Consider the following 27,828-nt stretch of genomic DNA (forward strand, 5'->3'; position numbering starts at 1 on the left):
TCATCCCTGAGTGAAAGTTTATTTCCACTGGTTTGCACCAAAAAAAAAACCCAAACATGAATGAAACGGTCAATGGAAGGAGAAAATGAATAACAGCTAGGTGTAATGTAAGAGCAGCCGTGCTTTTTTTTTTTTTTTTTTGTTACAGAAGCACGTGGAAAGGGTAGGCACTAGGACCTGCAGTGAGCCACGTTGGAGGGAGGGAGCAGCTTTGGGACTCCTCTTGCTAAACTTTATGAACAATCCATTTCCCAAAGAGTGTGGGAGGGAGACAGAAAGAAGTGGATGGCCCAAGACCTGGATTCACAGCTTTAAAAGCAGGAGCGGGATTTAGAGTTTGGGATAAGTCTGCCCCCGGCCTGGAGAGAGTGAGGTGGAATATAGCAGAGTTTATCTGGAAGTTTTCACTCACTGGGGAGGGAAGAGAAGGAGCATTAACTGGGTGGTGAGTCCTACCTTGTTAGTTTAAAACCCAAAATTAAACATGCTGTAAATGTGTGGAGTGTGTGTGCATATAAGAAACAGAACAGAGGAAAAGAAGAGTTTCTCTCAGAAAATTTACTATACAGTTTTCTTCATACCTGTCATTAAGTGGAGTCTCTGAATGGAGATTGAGTTCAGCAGCAGCAGTTAGTCCTCTGTTGGGGGGAGAAAATTCCAGCTGACCACAACACACGGGATGCACTAAGAAAAGTTTAGTTGAGTGATGAATGTAAAGTTTGTGTTGCTCTGTTCTGTCAACATTTTCGTCAGATACAGTGGTTTTCCAGGTATATGCAGATGGAGAGAGGGAATGGAAGAGGAGAGGGTGTAGGGAGAAAGAAAGATTGGAAGTGAGGGTTTGAAATAAAAGGGGCTTCTCCAAACTTCAATGGGAACCAATTCACTGTTCAGAAAGCTCCTGGAACATCAGGTTACCTTCTTTCTCTCTGCCTCTCTCCCCTTTTTTCTATCTGTCTCTCTCTCTTCTTCTTTTTCTATCTGTCTTTCTCGCCGATCATGTTACCCAACCCTCAAAGGACTTGTAGATTCAGATGAGCTCAAATGTCCAACATGAAGTATGTTGCTGAGGTTATCCTCATGTTTGGGTGGGGCCTGGTGCTTCTACGGGTGTGCAGCCAATCATTTTTTATATTCTGATATATGTATTTGTGTTTAATTGTGTGTGTGTGTGTGTGTGTGTGTGTGTGTGTGTGTGTGTGTGTGTGTGTGTGTGTGTGTGTGTGTGTGTGTGTGTGTGTGCATGCAAGCATATGTGGTAAAAACAGACCTCATGCCTGACACTCCTATCAGGGAATTCCGTTCGGGCTCTGACAGGGGAGGAATGTCACTAGGGACCAACATTTACACACACAAAATCACATTACACATTGAAGGCTCCACCAGTGTCTTATGGGTACAGTTATTTCGTTAGACCTGTTGTGTTATTTTTATCTAATTTAAATAAGTAGAAGATGCAAAAAAAATAAATAAATAAGTAGATGTTGTTGGGTTAGGGTTTATAAAATTCCCAAATGGTAGAGACATGTCAGCTTATATTTTAATCACATGAACATATCTGTACATCATCTGCCTCTAAAGCACTGTGCTGTATGTGTGCACATGTGTGTCGGATAAAAACACTCTGAGAATAGGCCAGAGAATTAAGCTCTCTCAAGAGAAAGGTGCTCTTGTCGGTACAAAAAGAAATTTTTCAAATTGTTTACGAGTTTCAATTTTGCTGCCAGTTTGTGCCTGAGGGGAGCTGACTGTGTTTTAATCACCTCTCTGTTGGTCCACAGAGGAAGTGGACAGAAAAAGCTGCAGCAGTCTGGCCATATATCTTACTTGACATCTCAACAGATACTGCACTTTGTCAAAGTGGTTAACAAAGGATCATTCAGAGCACATTCTCTTTAAGTTCAATCCAAATTAAAATATACACATTTTTGTTGCCTTGTATTTATCAGCTTTATAAATTACATAGCCTGTTTCCTGTTTTGGGGAAAATCCTTACCCAAAAGGAGAGAAAATTACATTTTCTATCAGTTGGTCTCATGAAGGCACCCACTGACTTGAACACACAACAAAGCCATCTATGTAGTTGGAGAACGTTCTAGCATATCGCAAATCAAAACATTTCATTGTCACTCAGTTATTGTAATGGTGACACTGACTGGCAACCAGAGAGAAGCCTACATTACCTAAAAAACAGAAAAGCCCTGAATGGTAAACCACACAAAATGTATAGTATATCTACCAGTAGATAAAATAGATCTAGCGCATATCTTGTCTCACACTGTGGCTTTTTGAAGAAGCTGGGAAAGTGCAGTTGCTAACATCATTTGTAGGCAAAATAAGTAGTTAGCATGTCCTCGATTTTTTTTTCCAATACGGATATGGAGCAGGATGGTCCTGTTTTGAGCCACCGCCACTACTTACATTTAACTGCTGCCCCTTTGCTTGTAATCTGTATTTGAATCTGTTTGTTTACGATTCATCTTGGCTCCTCTGCTGGCTAACCTGTCTTTCTGCAGAAGCTTGCAGACTATAGGGGCATTTGTAATATGGCTTCTTGTGTTGTGTTGTTCGCCTGAACAAAGCAATGATATCTGTAACTTTGATTGGGGTTTAAAACGGAAACGGTCGTACTCATATTCTTCAAACCTAGAAGCGCAGTGGCATTGCTAAAAACAGCTTAAGCCATATAAACTACTGTGTGTATGTATACAGAGGGCAGATGGACAGTGCTGTTTTCCCTGCGGACAAAGATGTCTGTGATTATTCATGACCCTCTCAGGTTTCCCTTTGAAGCTGAATTACAGCTTTCCCTATGTTATCACCAGTGTATTTGTGTATGTGTGTGTGTGTGTGTGTGTGTGTGTGTGTGTGTGTGTGTGTGCGTGTGAGAGAGAAAGAGAGAAAGAGAGAGAAAGAGAGGGAGAACGGAGAGAGATTCAGGGTAACGCATCGCAATAAAGTACACAAATCTTGGAAAAATATTGACGTAAATGAATTTTTACTAGCCACCCCCCCCCTCCATTACTATCCTTTGCAGTTTTGAACATCATACGCATATTGTCCCGTACAACTAACAATAAATTTGTGACCATTTTAATGTAAAATTTGAGCTTGTTTTGTGTAACACTGGGAGAAAATGTTCATATTTTAGTTGGGGTAAATAATCCAACAGTAACATAAAAAATAACCGTAACTCTGGGTCCAAACAACCCATTAGCCCTGGCTACAGTTAAGCCAGTATTTTGTCAGTTGACCTGGTGAAGTAAAGTAGATCATCATGTTACCAAAGTATGATTACAGTAGCTACTGAGGTTTAAATAGAAATGCTCCTTTCATTCATGATGCCGGATAGCATACAATTAAAAAAATTGATATCATATTTAGAGCACATTTACACTGACATTTTTATCGATATAATATTTATATTAGCTAAAACAGCCTGAATAGTTGTTTTTTTACTTAACTGCTTAACTACACAGTGGTTGATTTAGTGTACGTCATTATACAGTTTTGTCTAAAGAGTGTTAGTTCATGACATGCGTTTCGGCATATGCATTTTATAGGTGTATAGGTCCATCAGTGCACTGATAACTCTGATCCTACCATATCTTTGCCATACAATTGCAAATATGTAATAAACAGAAGTTGTGCTTGTTCAAAAACAGCTAATTTGTCATCACATTACTGTCCGATTTCAAGATGTGTTTGGATTCAACTGCTGTTTTGTTCACTGCTATCCTTTGTGGAGATGTGACACAATGCCGTCAGCTCAATAGGCATGCATATCTTTGAAATTGTACTCACTCAGATTATGACAGGAAGAAGTTCCACCCCTTGAACACATAAAGAATGGAATGATATGAGCTGTCTAGACTTTAGAGGGTTGTGTAGGACACCTGGGCACGGACAGGCTGTGACAGCACACCTGGACTGTCAATTTAACTGTGGCTCTTTCGCCTGAGAGTCGAATACCAACCGGACTAGTGTTATAAAGCAACCCTGCCTCCTAGGAATTATGTTCATGTACTACTAAACTTATTTTCCAATTATGTTGTGATGGCAGCCTAATCACTGGCTGGATTATGTTCAGAGGCTATATCTTTTCTTTTTCTCTTTTTTTTGGGAATGAATTAATGAAAAACTACATTTACTAACAGCTGAGTCGCCAGGAGCTAGCTGGGATGGAGGGCAGGCGTACAAATGTGGGTGTCTAAAGGTAACCATAAAAAAGTAAAAAAATAATCATGTTTCATTTAAAACATATTTGCTCTTGGAAATTAGTTTTATATAGTTAGTTGTAATTTGTAAAAACTATTTCTAGGAGACAGGGTTGCTTTAAGTAATACTACAACTGAATATAAAATAAACAACGCTCTAGAAAAATAATTTATAATGGTTCTGCATTACCGTGTTCAACTTAACACAACACTATCAGGCATATCACAAATATTGTTGCTCCTGTAACTCCTATTGTGAAACCTACAAGGTTAGCTATTGGCAATGCACTGTTAGGATTTTGTATATATGTATCTATATAATAAAATAAGGGATGTGGATTTGCATTGTGGCATTCCTTCAGCATGTTCATTATTTAGAGTATATAAAAGTAAAAATCATTGTCGAGTTTTTAAAAACGATTTTGGTTGGACCATCAGTTACCATTTCAATTACCATTTAACCATTATTTGTGTAAGGCATTGGTCTTTTGCAGCCGAATATAGGCTGAGCATTAATTTAGACCAGTGAGCTAGATCAGTAATGACTGAAACTATTTGACGGGATTCAATGCACGTTAAATTAGATTACCAGTGATGTCCGGTAGAAAGTGTCCTACAATAGTACACTGCTCCATACCTTTGTTCCAGGACAAACAAAAGAAAATCTTAGTTACTTTGGTAAACACACCATACCACCAGATGTAGCTTGACACGAGTAGGACTAACATTATGAAAAAATCTGGGGCGGTGCCAGGTGGCAACAAAAAAGAATTAAGGATATGTTCACATAGAAAGATAACGTCTGATCTCTCCTCAATACAAGATTTCTTATCAGACCACAAAAGCTGGAGGCAGTAATGAACTGATATGATCTGCCGCAGTTAGTGGTTAATAGAACCATTAGTGAAGGATACTGTTTATTCCAACACCTGTTCTCAGTTGATGACTGCAATTCCAGCATTACCTGCAGATCTGATCATCCCCTGATCTGCTTTTTCTAGAATTTAAAAAAAAAAAAAAAGGGGTTTGAAAGCATCCTCTTTGCCCTGTCTCCTCCTGCTTTCCTGTCATTTGTGATTGTAGCAACACTAACTGTTATGCAGGCAGTAGCTATCAAAGCAATGTCTCTTTGACCCAACGTCCAAGAAAATTGACTTGTTGAAGACATACTCGGGATGTAAAACCACTGCGTTGGATGGTCTTTTGGACATTGGGGAGTAACTTTGTGTCTTTGCATCCTGCTGTAAGACCTTATGTATGTATGCCACAGTAGAGTGAATTTTCACATATTTGTCAGAATATAACACAATGTGAAAAGCTGTGTGACAATGAGCTTGCTTAACACAGAGCATCTTCTCGAATTTGCAAGCCATTTTTTTTCTTTTTGTGTCATCTTCTACATTACACTTGTAATGCATGCATTTTACAAAAAGGTTGTTGACCAAAAAAATTACCTTAAGAGAACAAAACATATGATTAAGCAATAGAATTAACTTCTCTATGTGACTCTCTATGTGAGAGAAATAAGTGAAGTGTGAACATCTAGAACAAAGCTTCCCTGTTAGGGAAAAATGAGGAGATAATAATTCATGGGTCAAAACATAAACCAAGGCCCTGCTTTGGTTATATTTGGGGTCGCAAGAGTTGCAGTTTGGCATAGGTCAATGCACAGAATGGGGTAAGAACATCTGGTGTAAAGTGAACCAGCTTAAGTGTTCTGTTTGGACTCAGTGGGAGAGGTAAAAGGTCAGAGTTCAGGCCAGGGGTTACGTCTGTGTTTGTGGAGGAAAATGGGGATCTCGAGGTCATTCTTGTTGATGTTTCCTTTGCAAACAACTTCTCACAGCATTTGGGAGCAAATTAATTCAGTAGAAATCTCAGCTAACATTGTTTGACATTTGTAGCCTGTTGGACTTGGACAGAATAGTTGTCAGACATGAACAGCCCCTTCTTCACATATGGACCTGTTTTTTGGCTCCTTCACACTGTACAAAATCAAGAATAATACACTCCCGTGTTTGGACTTTTCCATACATTGAAAACTGAATCCAGGGTTATTACTTCAAGTCAGACTTTGTGTTTGACATTTGAAGATCTGATTTTGACAGGTGCTCCATCAAAGGGTTATGTTTTCTTGTGTCTGAGTGTTTCTGTTTCTATATCTGCGCACACGCGCGTGTGTGTGTGTGTGTTTGTGCTCTGTATATGCTTCAAAAAATGACAACTAAATGTGCAGACATGCCTGTTCATTCCAAATTAAATGCCTCTATGACTTTCAGCTATGCCCTGTTCTCCTCTCATGCATGTGCATGCAGCCCAAACACACAGTAGCTGATAAATCACCAAATTACTGTAACCACTAGAAAAACAATGTTGTGGTATCAGTCTGTTGATATAGTGCACGTCTGGTGTTTTGAGTTGTTTCACCACTACCCCTTTTTATGTTTGTGTGTTTGTATGTGTGTACTTTTGGATTGATGTGATGACACACTCTCACTCTCGCTTTTCTTCCCCTTTACCCCAATTGGTAGGTTGCCTACAGCATGCCTGGACATGAAACCCTTGTTGCAATCAACAGAACAAGAATACTTGATCTTTTCAAATATTGAAATTTACACCAAAAACATCATAAAGACAAAATTAGCATTTTCTGTCAGATAATTTGTTATAAATATGTTTTTTAGTCGTACAATAATATTTTCTTACCAATTCTGATGTATTTAGAGAGATCAAGTTTACTCAAACAAAGAAAGTACACAAAAGAAACAGATATATAAACCAAACCAGCACTGGGGCACCGTGGTCTGTACATGTGTATGAGTGATGCACATGTGTGTACATGTAGATACATATGTGTGTTTTTGTTGGATACATATCAAAGACACACACACCTTAGCCCCAGGGATACAAGTGAAGACACTTATTATGCACTTATTCGAAATATGCTGAGAATACACAGTATACAGGGGGATGAACCACTAGCTAGTCTAAACAGATTAGTCTCCTAAACAATCAGCAGAAACAAATAATGAGTCATTCTTCCTATAGTTGTTTTAGCCAGACAGGATCCCACAAGCTACAGATGTGCAAAGGACTTTACAAGCAGTTTTTTACACCTCAGCCTACAAACTATCTTTTTTTTTTTCTTTTAATCTGTAATGAAGTTTTGTTTCAGTTAAAACATGAGGATTAATAGTGTTTTATGAGGAGTTTTGGGGAATATGATGCTGTAGGAAGCCATTTCTCTCTGATGGTTTCTCAGTTAAGCCCATGCATCAAGCTCCACAGTAAATATTAATTTATCTACATCTCCGCTGCAGGTCACATGCACGCATGAACACATGCAGACCGTCTGGAAAGCAGCCACTTAATCTCTTTCACCATAGCTCTGCTCACACACTGAACATGGCATGCTGATGGGCCTGGGAGGTCCCACACAGACAGGTGGTTGGCATCAGCTAGAGGTAGATAGGGAGGCAGAGAGACACAGAAGCAAAGAGAGAGAGGGAGAGAGATGACAGAATGATGTGGAGACCACACAGAACAGAAAATGGCCAGGTCAAGTCTTTAATGAGAGGGGTGAGACTGTGTTCAAACAAATGCTGGGAGTGACAACAAACATACATTTTTTTACACTTTAGAAGATTCTGTACAGTCCTGACAAGGCCATCTGTAACCATCCAACAAAGTGGATTGTACAAGTTTGATTAGTATGATTAAAAAGAGAACAAAGCTGAACACTTAAAGCGGTATCAGTAAGGTTTGTGCTTTACTGTTGATCTAAAAAGTTTGATTGCTAAAATGATAAATGTGAAAAGCTAATCCTTTACCTTTCATTTTTGATATTGTATTAAAAAAACCGGATGAGGTGCCTAAAGCCATGCAAGCAGTTTTTTGAGGGTGTACTTGGAACTTGGAATGTCATTATTCTTGCAGGTATTTGGTCAAAAACCAAAGTATTGGACAAATTAAAAAGTTATTAGGATTCATCATCTGGGAAACATGACTGTGTGCACAAAATTACATGCCAAATTATATGATGCTGTGTTATAGATTGGCATATAATGCTAAATATCTCAACATTATTCTTGTAGATATTTCACATGATAAGAGAAAACTTTGAACTGTTGCTGGTTTTAGAGGAAAAGGGGATTACCGAAGTCAGTGGGATTATCCTCTGGGGACCATGAATGTCTGCAGAAAATTTCATGGCAATCCATCCAACAGTTGCTGAGATATTTCAGTCTGGACCTATTTGCCATCCATCCAGCCATGTTGCTAAATTAGGATTTGAGGTTACTGTAAAGAGGCTGTCAGTTAAGCAAGATTGGCTCTTTAAGGCCACATGGCAGCAGGATGTTATCGTTTCACTGACATCTTTATGTATTTTGCTTCAGGATCCTGGAACGAGATACTTAATTCCTACATTCTTCAAAGGTGCTGCGCTGGTTGGTTGACTCTTTGCCCCAAACCACGGGGCTAAAAGAAAATTTAATTAAGTCTATCAAATCAAATCCATGCTACCATTTACAAAGTTGTAGTTTAGAGCACTTTCACTGTACTGGAACAGCCAAATAGTGCTACCCCAAAAAAACTTTTATATATTTTCTCATAACATGCCTCAAGGAGGGAACGTTTTTATGTTTACTGTGTGGTGTATTCAATTACAGAATTGAAGTAGGAGCATTAAAAGAATACCATACATGCATATCCGAATGTCCGACACAACATATACTCAGTTTGCATCTGTAGGCCCACACCTTATGCTCGTAGCATCAGGCGAGAGGGCAGCACAAATACGGAATAATGAAAAACTTGGGTGACTGTCTGTTTACGGTTCTGAATGCCAAATTACCTGGATGATTCATTCACGATCACTCCCACTGCACACAGTAAAAGTGTCACGTGCAAATCTATATGCTCAATTTCGTAGAGGGTACAAGCTGTGAAAGACGCAGTCAAACCGCAGATAACAGACTGACAAAAGATGAGTCAAATCACATTCAGGCTGATGAGCTGACTGATTTAGGCTCAAATAATCAGTGTTCTTTATCAGAAACACGATTGAGATTTATTTCACCAAATCAGTGTTAATGATATCAGTCACATACATGCTGATATAGTTGTACTCTCCAGGAGGATTAGTATTAACATGAGTGCGCCTCTGCTTGGACAGCATAGATGATTTTCAAGCTCTGCTCCAGTGGATGCCCTAATAGTAAATACGCAATATGAGCTACAACAGCTCTGAAACAAGTGATTTTCTGTCTGCTGGAGCAAATATCAGTGAGATGTTTTTTCTGTTAAAGCCACGGGGAGGAAAGACTCCTTTTGTCCCTCACTCCTTAACTCTCTGTAACTCCCTTTATTCCTTCCTCCTTCCGTGTCCTTGAATTTTTCTTTGTTTCTATTTCTGACCCCCTACAACCTTGCCTTTCCTTACTCTGCTTCTTTCTATCACATGTTCCTTTATTTGTCAAATTCCCAAAACATCTCCTTGCCCATCTGTGCCCCACCCTCAATTGCTTGTTGCCTCTCCCCATCCCTTGATATCTCTGATTGCTTCCTCTCCATCCATCCGTCTTCATCTCTCTCCGTGGCCAGAGAGGCATTCTTGCCTCTGGCCCTCCTCCTCTTACTCGTCCACTGTGTGATCTTAGATTCTCACCAGGAAGGGGGAGTTATTACCAGAGCGATGCCAAAAGATTAACCACTTGTCATGAGAAGATTGTTGAATGTGAAGGTCATAAAAACTAGGGATCTGGAAAACATGTTAATCTTTGTGTTCATCCTGCCTTCAAGGCCTGAAGGACTAGCCTCCCACATCTGCTGGTCCAGAGCACGGAGAGGGGATGGTTGACCGGGGATGGGCTCAGTTTGGGGAGGGAGAGAGAAAGGGAGAGGGCCTTTCATTAACACAGCCAAGGTGCTGGGGCTGCAGTTTTGCCTCATTGCCAAAGGAACCTCATGCCTGGAGTTCTGCTGCGGTCCAAGACAGCAGCCGAGAGTTCATTATGAGGAAAAACGACACCACACCAATGTAATTCATTGTCTGTGAGGACCTTTTATGCAATGAAAGTAGAATTAAAACATGACAGTAGTTGTGTCAGAAACACATTGGTTGAACTGTTGAACAAAGCTGCACTCACCTTTGTGGACACATCCAATTGCTGTTTACTACAGTTTGAACTGAAAGAATTTCCAGAGCTGCACATTAAAAATTTGGCTTCATATCAACAGCACATTAAAAAGATATTCCCTTGGCGAATATCAGCATGCAGTTGCAGCTACCAGGTTTGTAACAAAACCACTGTTTGAGTCTCTGAAATGTAGCAATCTACTACCAGAAACACACAGACTCTTGTTTTTCTGCTGATATGTGAATACACCTTTAGTTTAATTAATGCACAATAGCTCTCAGTTTGTGATATACTGTAAATCCACATGACTTCAAGCGAATTATATTTGCATTGCCAGAGGAATGGGCTCACTTGTGTTCCCTTAGTGCCTTTTTAAATAATAAATTATAATGCTTTTCTAAATGCAATTGTAACATATAATCCACCTGTTCATGAACAACCCCAGAAACACTTGTGTTACATAACGTACTTCAACAAAGTTCAACAAACATTTGTTTTTCTCGGAAAGTACTAGAAACCACATGATTTTTTTTCAAAAAAGAAGAAGAAAAAAGATATTTCTATTTCTTATAAAGAGCTGTATTGTTTCAGTTTACAGTTTCTGTTTGCTACTCATTCCTTTCTTCCAAATTTAATTACTGCTGAACTGGACGTCAGCTAAAATGTTGTTTATTTTGGATTCCTTTCACAAACACACAGAAGGATTCAATTTTTCTATTATGATGAATCATTGTTTGATTTACTGTTGGACAATAAGTGACAGGAGAGAAAAGGCTGGGATTACAGTGTAGTCATGTCTCTGCTTTGGTTGCTCTTGCAAATAAAAAACCACCCTGGAAAAAAATGTTGTGCCAAGAGTTGACTTAAAAGTTGTACCACATGCAGCGGTATGCATTGCAGGAGATGTGTGAAATCTTAGCTGAAAGGCAGATAAAAAAGATCTTCCTCTGGCCAGAGAAATACAGTACACGCCAAAATTAAGTCCTGTGGTTTATGGAACTATGTTTCAGTACCTTGGATGAGAATATGAGCCTTGGCAACGTTGAAGTGCCTTTGCTACATCAAAGAGAAATGAAGACATTAAAACTGTATCATGACTTAAAATTCACATACGCATGTTGTTGCACCTATTGTCTGATAGGTAGGTGGGATGGATTAAATTAGTTGGTCAGCTAAATTGCATTAGCACACTTTTCCCCTTTTGAACCAGTACTTTGACATCTATTTTTCTTGGGAAGTTTGTATTGGTGAAAGAGTAAAGGTGGAGCCATTTACAGACAAGAGACTGACTGCTTAAATTATCCTATTTCCAACACAAATTCCTTCCACTGGGGCTGGTAATTGAAATCCTATTATGTGTTTGGAGTATCTTTAGAGAAATCCCTTTATAGCTTAAAAGAAGTAGCCAAATATTTGTAGCGTACAACGCAAAAAACAAACGCATACTCATAGTTTTGGCTCGAGACAGCCAAGTTAGAAAAGAGATGGGAGGGATCAGATGTCCAGTGAGAGGATCTATTGATTTGATCAATCAGTGGTTGTGTAATTTTTCCCAGACACAAAGAACAATAGAGAGTATCCACAAGATGCACAAGAGCGGTACTCTGCACCTGCACACATGTGCTTGCACAGTGTTGAAATCTGTTATGACTGTTAGACACAGAAACATGTATCCAGGAAGCTACCTCTGGCTTTTAACCGTGAGGGAAAAGTCGAACATTAAGTCAGATTCAAGGAGCAGAAAAGGAGAACATGGATAAATGAGGGACAAAGTGAGAGAGAGACAGAGACACAGTGACAGACAAAGGCACGAAACAGCTGAATGAAGACACTGGCTCATTGCCCAGGTCCCTTCCTTTTAATTTCCACGCATTGCCTCTCTGATATTCTCAAAATACCCTGAACAGATACACAAGCTTTTATTTCACCACAGCTGATGAAGAGAAACACCTGTATAAAATAGTGATATATACATATATTAAATCCTACAGGCGCCAACCATACATATAATGTATACTTGCTAATCAAAACAACAAATGACCTACAAATGCAGAATTCTTGACATCTCCTCTCTCACTGCATGGCACCATGTTCATTTATAGTTTTATTATTGGTAAATTTGTTTGAAATGGTTGCTCGTAAAACCTGAGACTCTTCTATATTTCAGAAATCTTGTTGGCGGCGTGTAACTGAGCTGGGAAAGATTCAGTGGTTGTGTGAACTGAAGTACTTGCTGCACCCAGTAAACACATATTGTAGCAGTTTGTCAGTCCATATTATAACACTCTGTATGGTAAATGTTCTTTTGTTCTGCATATCTTGCATCTTTTGTCATTGCACTGAGGATTCAATTGCTTTAACAGGTTGTGGAAGCCTGTCAAACACACACTGTCTTACTGTGTCCTGAGGCCAGAGCAGCAGAGTTTACTGTTTGAAGTATCACTGATGTACAACAGGTGCCTTGGTTCTCACAGTAAATGTCTTTTAAACATGAAGACAAGGGGAAAGAACAGCGCACAAGATGATCTCTTTAATATCTGCTATTCACATTACAACTGTCAAATGTGTAAAGTCTGAAAGCGTTCACTTTTATTTTTATTTTTGAGCCATTCTGGAATTAAAACTATGGCTCATTGAGAAACAAAGGTGCAGAACGATCCAACAAAGAGATTATTCTTTGTCTAAAGACTGTAATATCTTTCATGTTTTCATGTAGTATAGAACAATTTGTCTTTACCATTCTCACTTAAAGCCACACTCAGTTGCACCATGCCAAAAGACACAGACTCAGTGATGTGAGTTCAAGTGGAAGAAGTGGTTTACTTGGTACTAAATCAAAATATTCAAAATTTGACTACTATGCACTGGCATTTGGTTTTTAAAATGGTCTATAATGAGAAGCCACAGCAATTTCAAGTGCAATTGTATTGAGTTGTATTGAAATATTGTGACTGAAAAACCATGTGTTTCTGTGCAATCATGAACAGTGAATTCCGAACTGGTACATACAGTATAATAGCTATAAACTAATAATTTATTTTATATTAATTCCCATTTTAATATATTTAACTGATGAACTGTGTAACTTGAAATTGCGCAGAATTATAAGCATCACAGTATTTAAATGCTTTTTACTGATTTTCTGACTTATGAAAAACACGCATGGTTAAGAAAGTAAATATGCAAGGTTATTTTATAGTGTTTTGCTGAGTGTCTGACCTGTGCTTTGTATCCCATATACAAGGCTGTTAAAGCATTTCCAAGTATAGCCAGCTCACTGACAGCCTCTCAAGAACGTATGGAGAGTGTAACATAATTGTTCTTTTAACAAACGCTGCATGACATAATTTTGCGTGACAAGAACTCAATTCATGGCAGTGTCTTGGATGTGGTATTCGTTTCAAATGGCAGCTTGTCTGAACTGTGACATGCAGATTGCCTTTCCCTGGTTGATAAGCTTCCACTTCAGCGGTCAATGAAACAGTGACTAGATGACAAAATGAAGGCATTACAGTTATCAGTACGGCTCTGTTGAATGAAAAGGCATGCGAATCATGTCCCAACCCTGTATTTTAACTGAGTTTCATTTTTAATGAAACTGAGTTTCATTTCGGATGGAACCTTCCCTAAAAGGTTTGGTCCACAAAGTCCAATCCCTAAACTGTATGTCCTTGCATTTTTCAAATGTTGAATAATCATCATTAGATATATTTCTTTAGAGGAAAGAAATATATCTTCCAACAGTTGGATATGTGTAAAAGTGAAAGAGAACAAGTTGACCTGGCAGTCATCCCTCTTGATAATTATTTCCAGTGGATGACAGAAGGAGGAACTGCATTACACTAAGTTGATGAGAGACACAGAAAAACTGTTTATCTTTGCCTGTTTTTTTCTCTGGATCACCCTCTCTCGGCCTCTATTTTTTATCACTGTAGCTGTCAGTCTCTCTTTCTCACCCCCTCATAATCTGATCCTGTTGTCATCGCTCTGAGAGAGGTGTGTGTTTGTTTGAGAGAACTGCTGACATGCCGCTCCTGCACATCTTTTAACAAGGACTTGTAACTAATGATTAATGCATCATGCAGATAGGAAGGGCCCTCGCTAACTGTAAACTAACCTTGGTTTAATGGCAGGCTGTACTCTCCTAAACTGCTCATAATTTGGTACACCTGCCTTGTCACTGTATCACAGTCAACACACGGTACTGTACTGTAAGATCACCCAGTAATCTGGCAGCTCGTAGGCACCAGAGTCTGATCTATGCATCTTGTGCACTGGCAGACTAAATGAAATTTTGTTACCGGCTAACACTGCATACTCAGTACCAATAACTGTTTGGCTGGGCTCCACTGCCTGGGGCTATGTAATTACTCTCTGTCTGACGTGTTTTCCTCTCATGCTGCCTAATGACTGGTTTTCCAGGTCACAACCTAGCAGCTGTGTAACATACAGTATGTCAACTTTCCACATACTTCCATCAACTTTTGCAATCTTGTACAGCCAGGTAGTGCCATGTGGTGCCTTAAACGCTCGTGCCATCGTATCATTTGAAAGTGATGGATGACTCAACAGAAATGGTCTTGATTTATCTTGAGTTTGGCAAAGCTGGGGAGTAAGCCTATTGTGAGGAAGGGAACCTCCTTAAAGCAGGAGATGTTACAGTAAGCCACATGAGGCTGTTTTACGAGGTCCGTTCTAATGAACATCCTCTATGGTGCAAACAATACAAGGATATTGAAGAACTGTCGTTATACACTTTGTACTAATACAGTATTTTGAGCATTTAGAAATAAGAGTGTCTGCTATTTTTGTGTTATTTGCTTAAATTCCTTTGGAATACCTTTGTAATTATTTGGCAGGTACATGTGAGCAGGACTGTCTCCTACTGGCTGTCTTATTCTTCAGGCCACCTACCATGTGTGTTCAAATACTCTGATTTTCCCTTGATACTAAAGAGGAAAGCAGCTCACTGTTCTGTTCGTGTCAAAACACAGGGAGCCTTACACCCCACTTTGAGACTTGTTGTTTTATCAGTACCATATGGAATGCCTTTCCCCCACAGTTTGATATAGGGTGTATTTTAGTATCTAAAATCCATTGGACCATTTCAGCTAGCATTTAATCCAGGCCCAGTCAACACTCTGCAAATGTGGCTGAAATATCTAACTTTCCAGTGCAGATAAAACACAGATTCTGGAGTACAGTGTGGTTTTGTTTCCGCAGATCCATAAACAAAGAAACAGCTTTGGGAGCACATCCAAACCCTGTTCAACCGCAGGAGCTTGTGTATGTATGACGATACGTGTGTTTGGTTTTCTGCATACAGTATTAGTGTGAGAGGGTCAGAGGGATAGCCAGACAGATTCTGATCCAGTGCTGAAGTAATCCTATAAGTCAGAGGTGCTCACTAAACCGCTCTGACCCCTGTGCTCTTGCGCTGCAGTGTTTACGCTGGCTCCACTGGCATTAAACACAAGCCACATATTTTTAACATTAGGATCCTCCTGGCTCATCCTGAGCCATGTAAATAGTTATCTGCCCAACAGTCTGGATCAATCAGCACACTGCTTGTTTGGACCAGTGCCATGTGTGTGTGAATGTGTGAGTGTGTGTCTGTATAATTGTGTTTATTGAAGCCAAAAGATATCACTGTTAGGTCAAAAGGTTTCTCAAAAAGTCACAAAACGATAGCTCTCGCCATCACACAAGATTACCTGATTGCTTTGCAGATGCAATGCAAACTGATCCTGCGGCAGTGGCTGAAGAAGTTTTACGAATTTTTACTTAAGTAAAAGCAACAATACCGCCATGTACATTTTAAGTAAAAGTGCATAATATTTAGCTGCAAAAAGTTAAAAGGACTTATTATGTACAGTACAAAGACTACTTTAAGTCATGGAACATTATATAATTGGATTATTATATACCAATAGATTAACATGTAATCAGTATTTAATGTGGTTTTTTTAGGTCGCTACATTAAGTGCATTTAATATGCAGTAATGCATCATATTTAAAAGCTACACCGATCAGCTACAACAATAAAAGCAGTTACCAGTTTATATATATAAAACTGACATGAAACTGATTGTTATATATATATATATATAACAATCAGTTTCATGGCCCGATGTGGCCTGTTCCCTCGTTATCTCATGAGAAATTAAGCAGGTAAAAGGTCTGGAGTTGATTCCAAGGTTTGAATTTGCATTTGGCAGCTGTTCATGGGAACCCTCATTATGCGTTCCAAAGAGGTGTCAATGAAAACGAGAGAGGCCGTCATTAGGCTGAAAAAACAAAAAAAACCTATCAGACAGATGGCAGAAACTTAAGGGGTTGCCAAATCAACAATTTGGTACATTCTTAAAAAGAAGGAATGCTAAGCAACACCAAAAGGCCTGGAAGACCATGCGAAACAAGTAATTTGTTTGATTGCAGAATTCTTTCCTTGATGAAGAAAAACTCTTCATAACGTCTAGTTAGGTCAAGAACACTCTCAAGGAGGTAGGTGTATCATTGTCAAAGTCTACAATCAAGAGTCACCTTCATGAATGTATATACAGAGTGTTTACCACAAGTTGCAAACCACTGGTAACACTCAACAGAAAGGCCAGAGTAGACTTTGCCAGAAAACATGTAAAAGAGCTTGTCCATTCTCAAACAAGATTCTTTGGACGGATGAAACCAAGACGAACTTTGTACCAGAATGATGGGAAGAGAAGAGTATGGAGAAGGAGAAGCACAGCACATGATCCAAAGCACCACATCACCTGTCAAACATGGTGGAGGAAGCGTTAGGGCGTGGGCATGTATGGCTGCCAGTGGAACTGGGTCACTGGTGTTTATTGATGATGTGACTGCTGATAGAAGTAGCAGGATGAATTCTGAACTGTATACTGACTATACTATCTGCTCAGATTCAGCCAAATGCTGAAAAGCTGACAGTGCTTCATAGTAGACCCAAAACATGCTGGAAAGCAACCCGAGAGCTTCTTAAGACAAAGAAATTGAGTATTCTTCAATGGCCACGTCAGTCACCTGACCAGGGCCCAACTGAGCATGCGTTTCACTACCTGAAGACAAAACTGAGGGCACAAAGAAGGCCTGGCAAAGCCTCTCAAGGGAGGAAACTCAGCATTTGATGATGTCCATGGGTTCCAGTCTTCAAAGGATTTTCATCCAAGTATTAAAAACAATCCATATATTTATAATTATGTTGGTTTCTCCAATTACTGTTGAGCCATGAGGGACTATGTACAAAAAAAGTCTTAATTCCTCAATGGTGGATGTGATATTTTTGTTAAACCCCTTGAATTAAAGCCTGTCTACAGTCTAAAGTCTACAGTTCAAATCCAAATACATATTTACCTACATATATATATATATATATGTGTGTGTGTGTGTGTGTGTGTGTGTGTGTGTGTGTGTGTGTGTGTGTGTGTGTGTGTGTGTGTGTGTGTGTGTGAAGATAAGTGAAGTACGAGTTCCTCAAAACTGTACTAAATACAGTACATGCAAACATTTCTATACGTAGTTTCAAACACTGTCTTGTAGAGAACCAAGTATCGAAAACATGGTTCAAAGAATAAAGAACTCAAAGACTTTAGCCTTCTCAGCCTGTGGGAAAATATCTGAAAAGATGATTTTAGATGCTAAAGTTCTCTCATGCAGTTGAGTTGCTATTTCCAATGGAAAAGGGGTCAGTGACATTTTGATATGTCTCAGCTGCTGGACTTTGTCTTTGAATTCTGGTCTGAGCAAGCAACACTGACCTCTTCAGGTTATACTGTGCAACGCAGGGAGGATTTCAAAGCAAACTATTTCATCTGGGGGACCTCGGAGATTAAATAAAAAGGCAATAATGTTTCATTTTTGGAAAGATTACCATGAATTACTAATTGCTGCCTAGGTTTTTTTTTTATACCCAGCCAGAGGACAGTACCCCTCACTACAAGGTCGTAAAATTAAACATGTTTAGGGAAACGTTTACGACAAAACTTTGTGGTGTTCCAACACTGCAGATAAATCAAAAATATTAACATGGCAGTTTCAACTCCCCTCAGTAACCATCTGAGTGTTTGTGTGTGGGAGGGGGTGTGTGTATTCATACACACTGCAGCATCTAAGCATGCAAACTATTCATAAAAACAAACTTACACGCATTCCTGCATGCACATGTACGGCCTGTGTGTCTAGAAAGACACTGTATGCATGTTTGACAGAGTTTGTGTGTGTTGGGGTGCTACACGTTCGGTGTATATGTAACATCTAATGAGGTGTGAAATGCCGCACATTCCTATGTACGTGAGCCTAGGCCCTAAGAGTTAAACATGGTGAGTGTGTGTGTGTACTTTGCATGAGATAAGACCAGATAACGGTATATTGTGTATGTCAGTGAGAGCAGTGGGGTCAGGAGAAGAGAGATGAGGGGACAGAGATTTGAAGTGCTCTGAAAATAATCTCATCTACACTGCGAAACATTTTCACCTTGCTGCTTGGCTGACTGCCCTGTAGGCATTTTACATGGACTTGTATTTATTAGTTTACTAGTTAACCAGTAAGTTGAAACTGTATGTCAGTCTGAAAGTGGATGCCATACTTCTTCGGGCATTTTTTAGTTTTTAGTTTTTTGCTGTTCTGTTTTTGTTTGGTTTTTTTACGTGGAGTCGGATATTCACAAAACAAAATTTTTAAGTGAGCCAGTAAATTGGAAAAAAGTCTCGGAGATGAGGATAAAAGCAGTTTATCAGGATTTTAAAAAATCACCTGAAATTATGTAGATTTACATAATATTATGATTGATTGTTTTCCTTTTACTTTCCTTGTTGTTTGTATATTTTTTGTACCAAAAAGATGTCATGTGTATTTTTAATATTTGATATAAAGCACTGTCTTGTGTAATCCATTGTGTAATGGGCAAATGCTTAGACATCACACAGTATCAACTAACTGACATTATGTATAAGAGAAACGAAGAATTTGTTTAAGTTGTTTGAATAGTCGTAAGTGTCTCCTGTCTATGATGTAAAGTTTAGTCTTGAATGATAAAGGTGGATATATTTATTAAATGATTCGTTATTTGAACAGTCAGTTTCCAGTAAAATATGTGAAATATATGAAAAGCTGAATTGTCAATCCATATGTTTAAGTTAAGCTTTTGTTCTGTATGTGTGTGTTACAGAGCTGTGGTTCAGGGGGTCCAGATGGCAGGCATGAGGGGCCCGGCCTGCACTGGAGTCTGGCTGTAGAGTCCACAGGGGCTCCCACTTCAACTGGACACATTCCACAGGTATATATACACCCACCACAGCAACACACAAAACAACACACATGTATGTGCTGGGACCAAAGATGTTCCTGTAATTGTGAAAATGGACAAACCAGGGCAATTAACTGACAGAAAACACTGCTCAACTAAATCTGGACAATACTAAATCTGCTGAAATTACAGCTTTCTGATTTATAATGTATTTACGGTAGGGCTGCTACTAACTCTGATTATCAGCAAATCTATGAATATTCTTCATATGAATCAGTCAGTCATTTAGCTTTTACTCATTCAGCCAAAGACACTTACAGCACGGAGCTGGCCATTTGTAGCAAATGGTTATAGAGTTAGACTTGGTGGAAAAGGCTGTGCTGTGTGAGGGAGCTCTCAATAAATCCGAGCAGCGTCAAGGATTCCTCTGAGAGAGCTAATCACCCCTTAATAAACACATACATGAATATCAATCACGGTTAAATCAACAATACAAAATACCACATTGGAGGAGGTTGGGGTGGTGGAGGGAGCAGCAAAACGGCATGGAATAAGCGCAGTCAGCTGAGTAATCGTGATCAGTGTCAGGTTATGATTTCCGCTCTGTACGCCTGCATGACTATGATTCGAAATTAGTGGCTACACAGCTGTGAATGAGGAAATCATTGTAAAGCATATGGCAAACACCCGATGCCAATCAGCCAATACAAGTGTGACTTCAGTGCTCTGCCTGAACTAAGGCTATGCTTCATTATATAATGATAAATGCCATCAAATTGCCTATTTTGTCTGACCAGGAGTCAAAAAAACCTAGATTAAATAGGAAATTGTCACATTTGAGTATCTGAATAATGTATCTAGAGAATGTTTGGTATTTTTACTTGATAAGGGATTTATTTATTTTCTTTCAGTCTGTCAGCAGTTTCAACAATAATGTAAGCTTCAAGCATTAACTTAGATATCAGCACAACATTATCTGAACTTTTTTCCCCCTGTGTTCACCTCAGGACGTGTGCCCATGAGGTCGTCACCACTGGTCCTTCTCCTCCTGATCGGCGTCCAGGCTGCACTGAACATGGGAGGTGGATTAGCCCGGAGTGCCGGGGCAGCCAGCCACAAAGCAGGACAGCAGACGGCAGCCAATCACAGAGCAGGATGGCAGCAGCTAGCAGCAGGGGACCACCTTTCTGAACACCATTCCTTACAGGAGCACCATAGGACCAGCCACCACAGGACCAAGAAGCACCATCGGGCAGCTTCACACACCCAGGATAGGAGCGCTGTTGCCATGCACTCTACGTCAGATTCCCCTCCCGACCCCTCCATCCCAGTGGTGGACCCCAAGCTCTTCTCCAAGAGACGTTACCGCTCCTCGCCCCGCGTTGTCTTCAGCGAGGTGCCCCCATCACATGATGCCCTGGAAGGTGAGGGCTATGACATTGAAGGGGTGAGGGGGGGGAGGGTAAGACGCAGAGCAGGATCGCACAACATGCACCGAGGAGAGTACTCAGTATGTGACAGCATAAATACCTGGGTGGGCAACCTGACACGAGCCACAGACATAGCTGGGAATGAGGTGACAGTCCTGCCTTACGTTACAATCAACAATGTGGTGAAGAAACAGTTCTTCTATGAGACCACCTGCCGATACCCAACGCACAGAGGCTCCGGGAATGCGAACGGGGGAAGGCCGGGGGGACGAGGTGGCAAACAGGGCACCAAATCAGGCAACTCGGGCTGTCTCGGCATCGATAGTCGCTACTGGAACTCCTACTGCACCAACACACACATATTCGTAAGCGCCCTGACCATCTCCGAGGAACGGACAGCCTGGCGTTTCATCCGCATCAACGCTGCATGTGTGTGTGTTCTCAGTCAGAAGTCTTGGGCAGGACGACCGAGGCACTGACCGGGGAGGACGACTCCTGACCACTGAACTATGAATCAAGCACACACATTTCTCCTAAACAGCCACTGCAGCTTTATTGCCAATACTGTAATCCTCTTCCCCACCTCCAAACATACACACACTTACACACACACACACACACACACACACACACACACACACACACACACACACACACAAACAGCTTCATCTATCCAACCTCTTGGCCCCTGACCCTACCTCAGTCCGAGAATTCCTGGTTGTTTTAAGTTATGAGGACTGCATGTCATATTTATGGTTTATACAGTCAAATATGAAAATATAGATGATATGTGTATATATACAAAATGAATTCATGCTTTTAATGTTGTTGTTATTGTTGTTGTGTTGTTCATGCTGTTATTTATTAAACACCTCAATACTTGCCTGGTTTGTTGTGTCAGTGTAAGATAGTGTCAAAGTCCACATTTTGGCTTTGAAGCTATTCTAATCAATGTTTGTATTTTAACAATGAATGAAATGACTCTGTGAAATATGAAACAGGTCGGCCCTGGTGAGTAACCCGCAGAGAATTATCAGTTGCTCCCAACTCTAGTTCGCTTTTAAGCATATTGCAGGAGTAGGAAAATAAGAAAAAAAAAAGAAAAAAAAATGAATTCTAAATAGTATGTGAACCCTTTGGAATGACCTGGTTTTCTACATTTATTGTTCATAAAATGTGATCTAATTTTCATCTGAGTCACAAGTACAGACAAACACCATGTGCTTAAAATAATAACAAATAATTATAATCTTTCATGTCTTGATTGAACACACCCATTTAACCTTTGCTGTGAACCCTCTGATTTAATAAGTGGTAAAACTAACCTTGGCAGCAATTACCTCAAACCAGTGCTTCCGGTAGTAGCGGATCAGAACCTGCACAATATTCAGGAGGAATTTACGACCATTCTTTCCCACGGAACCGCTTCAGCTCAGACATATTCTGAGGACGTCTAGCGTGAGTGGCTCTCTGAGCTCTCTGAGCTCATTCCACAGTATCTTTATTCTTAGTTCTTGGCTCTGACTGGGCCACTCCAGAGGGTGGATTTTTCTTTGTTTGATTCTATTCAGTAGTAGATTTACTGTGATGTGTAGGGTCATTGTCCTGCTGCGTCACCCAGCTTCTACTGAACTTCAGCTGGCGGACCCTGACATTATCCTGGAAGAGACCAGGATAAACTTGGGAATTCATTTTCCCCTGGATGATGATGAGCTGTCCAGGCCCAGAGACAGCAAAGCCCCAAGTCATGACGCTCCCTCCTCTGTACTTCACCTATGGGATAATGTTTTCATTTTGGTAAACAGTACCCTCAACAGACATAGCGCTGCATGTTCTTCCCAAGCAATTCAACCGTAGTTTCTCCAGTCCACAAAACATCTTCCCAGTAGTGTTGTAGTGGGGTTGTGGTGCTCTTGCGTGTGCACAGTGATGGGTTTTTTTTTCTTATTTTTGGAGAGCAGTAGCTTCCTCATCCTGTCCTGCCATGGACACCATGGCCAACGCAACCATGATTTGTGTATGGTAGATTCATGAGCAGAAATGTAAATCAGTTCCAGTGATTCCTTAAAGCCTTTAGCTGTTGCTCTTGGCTCCTTTTTTACCTCATTGATCATTCTGTGTTGTGCCTCTGGAGTCCTCTTAACTGGGCATCAACTTTTATCTTATTAGTCACAGAACTAAATAATCTCCATTATTTAGTCTTGCTGTGGACTGATAAATATCTAAACTCTCAGAGATGACTCTATAACCCTTTCGAGCTTTATACAAATCAACAGATCTTGATACTAAGTCTTTCGAGATCTTTTTTGGTTTACATGAGCAAATCCTTCCTGTGAATAGCAGACTAAAAATGTTTGGATGGTTGTTGTAAGTGAAAGTAGCTCTAACGCAGAACTCCGATCTGGTTTCACTGACTGGACTGAACTCCTGACTCAAGTTAGATGTTTTTGATAACATTAGCTGAGGTTCACAGACTTTTTCCAACCCACACTGTGAGTGTTTGAATGATGTTTTCAGTGTAGACAAGATCAATAAAATGATTTGTGTGTTATTAGTTAAAATAGATTGAGTTTGTTCATAATTGTAACTTAGATGAAGACCATATTTTAAGAGAAATTTATACATAAATGCAGGTAATTCCAAAGGGTTCACTTTTTTTTCTTGCCACTGTATGTTTTCTTTTTACGGTTGTATAATCTTTGCTTTTTATCTTGTGAAAAAAGTTTTACCTCTTCAGGCTCCCAAAAAATATTCAAAAGAAACAGTCTGAGAAAGTAAAATCCTTCTTAGATAGAACTGTTCACTACTCAACATGCACCATATAGCAAGGGATTGAAATTACAAGTAGACACAGCAACTCTGCTCTTAACATCCCCAAATCCAAGACTTCCTGAGTGCAAGGAATTTTGAGACAGCTTAAAAATGACAAGACTGCTTCGACCTAACTGTTTCCTCAAATCATCACTACCACTTACTGGTCTAAATTTCACGGAACTCGTGTTTCAGTCAGCACTGCAGCATTATTCCAGGATGAGACAATAGCCAATGGCAGAGCAGGGTTGACTTCAGAGGAATGCAGAACAGACAGACTGAACATCCCTGTCATACTTCCCGGGGTGAAGGAATGTTGTTCACACCATGCAGGCCTGAGAGTCCAGCTCTGTATTTTATACACAGAGAAGAAGATGGATTGGCTGTGGTGTTCCTAGCAGTGCAGCAGAATTCCTGTCACCATAGAAAACTGGTTGGAACACAGCTGTGGGAAAGCTGTGTGAGGAAAGAACGGGGAGTGTACATAGACACATAGGTCATAAATTATAAAAAAACAACCATTAAGTATCATAGTACGGTGTTGGGTCACCACGAACCACCAGAGCACCTTTAACGCTCCTTGCCATAGATTCGATTAGTCTCTGAAACTCTACTGTGAGGATGAACACCATTCTTCCAAATAATATTATTTCCTCATCTGGTGTTTTGATGATGGTGGTGCAGATCGCTGTTTAACACGTCACTCCAAAATCTCCCATAGGTATTCAGTTGGGCTGAGATCTGGTGACAGTGAAAGCCCTGGCGTATGATTCACTATCATTTTCATGCCCATTAAACCATTCAGTGACCCCCGTTTTCCCTGTATAGAAGCAGCTGCATTGTTATGTTTCTCAACTCATTTATGAAGATTATTGCTATAATCTGTCACCTATTAGTACCTGAAGCCGAACAATAAAAATAAGGGCAGTAGAGAGCGACCAAGAGAAATGTTTATCAGTCAGATTCCATTCAGCGCAATCCAAACACGTGTTTGCTGGTTTGGCAATAACACAGGAAAAACAAGTATTTGGTGACAATGACACCATGGAGAGGACACGAGAGGGAAGTTAGCTGTGGCTTTCCCTTGACCCCCTTTTTGTGATAATTTGGTTAAACACAACATTATTATGGAATATGCCCCGTAGAAATTTTGACACAGGCGTCTGAGTAAGACATGTAGACATGACAGCTAATAATGCATGACTCACCTTAAGAGTTGATAAAGCAAATTTCATCTTTTGACTTGCACACCAATTCTCTTGGTTCAAACTACGCATCTCTTTTTGCAAGAATATGCTACCCTCTTGTGTTCAAGTAGAAAACTACAGCCAATAGATGTTGGTGCCAAATGAATTGGAGCGGACTGTCACAGAGCCCTCTGTCTCTCCCTCTCACCCTCTTTCTTCTCACTGACGTTTGAATTCTGCACCTCTCCTCACCGCATAGCCCTCTCCAGGTTTCTGGCTGTGTTCTCACCTCCGCTGATGCTGCCGCTTCACAGATCATCCCCGATGTTCTTCAGCTCTGGCTGTGTTGCCGGGAAACCTCATCTTAGCAAGGCTGTCTGATCAAAGGTTTTCCAGACATGACCTCAGATAACCCCTCACTCTGGCAGGAGCAGCAAACAGATGCTGTGGTTTGTTAACCACTTCCCATTCACTCTCAATTCGGCTGCAAACTCCGAACTTTCTCTGTCCTCTGAGAAGAAACCAGGATTTGCTTGTGCATTATTTTCTCTTGATAGTTTTTCCATCTCTTACACTCTAAACACAGATGAATACTGTGACTACGTAGCACTCCCTTCCATCAAAAGCTACTGTCAAAGTCACAAAGGCCTGTGTGACCATTTGTAAAACCCTGTATTTTGTACTTTGCGTCTCCCAGTGCATGAATGCGGAGCAGAGCATAGGTGCTCAGGTTCTTTCCCTGAAAATAAATTACGGTCGATGTTTGCAGTTTGACCAGTAGGTGGTGTTGTGCTGCCACAGATAGAACTCTCTTTCAATGCTAAAGTTTCCTGCCGGGTTGTTGTTGCAATAGCGAATGTTATGATCACAGTTTAATTAATACAGTTCTTTCAAAAACTAAAATAGGCTAACAATTATACTAAGCTTCAGTTTAGTTACAGATTAACTTACCTCCTTAAAAAACAAGACTATCGCTGACCCTCACAGCCAGTAGTCTGTTATCATAATGAGCTCAGAGCCGAGGGAAAAGGTCCAGGCCCTTACCCAAACATGAGTGCAACAGACAAACAGCAAATAACAACAGCTTTAACTGACCCCACTCGTTTAGGAATGAAGGACAAAAGCAAATTCCTGATTACAATTGCTAGGGCAACGGTGATGACAACAAACTTTCAGCAGGCTCTCTATAAATATGGCAAACACAAGACTAATCTACCTCTATGTCAACACGGTGAAAAAAAAAAGCCATTGAAGACCATGCCAACCCAATGATGGACCCATTAAGTATCATGTTGAGCTGTAAAATGGCGCTGCAGCTATTTATTATCTATTTTCATGAAGGTTATGACCTGCACTCATTTTTCTTGCTCGCATGTTTGGAACCACATAGCAACTCAGCCACCATCAGCCAACAACAACCAGTCAGCAGGGACACAGCGGTCTTGTCCCAGTCTTATCAGCCTTCCTTCTTTTTACATTGCTCTGGTTAGTATCCAAACTAAACCTTTTCTGTTTTCTCTCTGTCCTCCACATCTTGCCCACTGGGTCGCAAAGCACAAACTTTGCTGCTTTGAGCGCTTTACTTTCAGCTTAAAGAGGGATAGGTGTGTGAATGGCTGAAATGGCACGTTAGTGATTATTCACATTAGTACATCATCTAAGAATTTGTTCTAGGCCTTCTCTCCCTCTCTCTTCATCATGTCATTCCTGTCTCCTCCTTTCCTCTAGTGTTCAGCTTGGCAGACCACTTTGTTCCTCCTCTATAAGGACATTTTCTAACCAGTGCCTAATTTCCTATTGTTAAAATGAACTGCTCTTTGGATGTTCCCTCTGCTCTCCATGGTTGTGGGGAAAATATTTATGTTGAACATGTTGTTGTTGCTCCCAGTCACTGATGGCACTGAGGGAAGAAATTTGGCATATGGGCTACTCTTTTCAGTTCATTAGCAGCGGATTTAGTTTGTGTCTTGTTTGAAATAACTATTGCTTTGTTCGGGATTAGATGATGAATAAGAAGTCAGCGGGTTGTGTTTAAAAATTAAGAGAAAAATAAACACTAAAAATGAGTGGGATAAAACTACTCCAATTTGGTTCAATATGGAACCAACGCAGGAATGGTTTAACTTTACCCAGTATAAAAAACACCCAAAGCAAGGAGTTGTATTGACTCATTAACCCAATAGTAGTATGAAAAAAATAATACTAAAAACCCAAACGGGGTCATTTTTTAACCAAGTGATTTTTAATATGACAATACCATAAAAATGTCTGTTTTCTCGAAAACACTATGACTTGTTTTGATTTTTTTTAAAAGCCTTACTTTTTCCTGGGAACTTACTTACTAAGAATGACTTTCATTACATCTTTAAAGATCAAGTTGAATGAGGAGGACAACGGAGGTTAAACTTGTGTGAAGTGGAGCTCCTTAACTCATCACTCCAGGACAGAAAGAAGCTCAAACTATTTTAGCTCCCAGTCCATCCTTGGAGAATTAGTGAGCCAGTCTCGTTGATGAATGATTAGGTGACTTCCTTCGTTTAATTTTTTGAAACTTTTATTGTTATTATTATTATTTTCCATAAGAGGCTTATACTGCTGCACTGTCATGTGGTTTGAATGTATGGGGAAGGTTGTGTTATTGCATTTAGGAAATGTCTCAACACCTTAACATCACGTTTTTCTTGTAAAAGGAAATTGAGAAAATTCTAGTTGTTATCTGATTACAAAAGGAAGCAGATCTTTTAATACATCTAGTTTCTCAATAGAGACCATGCTTTCCCTTGT

General features: G+C 40.0%; 1 protein-coding gene across 1 annotated transcript; it reads left to right on the plus strand.

Annotated features, from left to right (window-relative positions):
- Positions 1–275: 275 nt before the first annotated feature.
- ngfa (nerve growth factor a (beta polypeptide)) lies at positions 276–21,915 on the plus strand. Its single transcript, XM_040152014.1, has 3 exons — positions 276–445; positions 19,539–19,646; positions 20,624–21,915. The coding sequence occupies exon 3, from the start codon at positions 20,635–20,637 to the stop codon at positions 21,523–21,525; it is 891 nt and encodes a 296-aa protein (XP_040007948.1). The 5' UTR covers positions 276–445; positions 19,539–19,646; positions 20,624–20,634; the 3' UTR covers positions 21,526–21,915.
- The last annotated feature ends 5,913 nt before the right edge of the window (positions 21,916–27,828 follow it).

The sequence above is a fragment of the Xiphias gladius genome, chromosome 18, assembly GCF_016859285.1.
Source record: "Xiphias gladius isolate SHS-SW01 ecotype Sanya breed wild chromosome 18, ASM1685928v1, whole genome shotgun sequence".
In the NCBI taxonomy this organism is placed as follows: Eukaryota; Metazoa; Chordata; class Actinopteri; order Istiophoriformes; family Xiphiidae; genus Xiphias; species Xiphias gladius.

Coding starts and splice junctions, on each gene's coding strand:
- ngfa (XM_040152014.1), top strand. CDS start 20,635: ATGAGGTCGTCACCACTGGTCCTTCTCCTCCTGATCGGCGTCCAGGCT.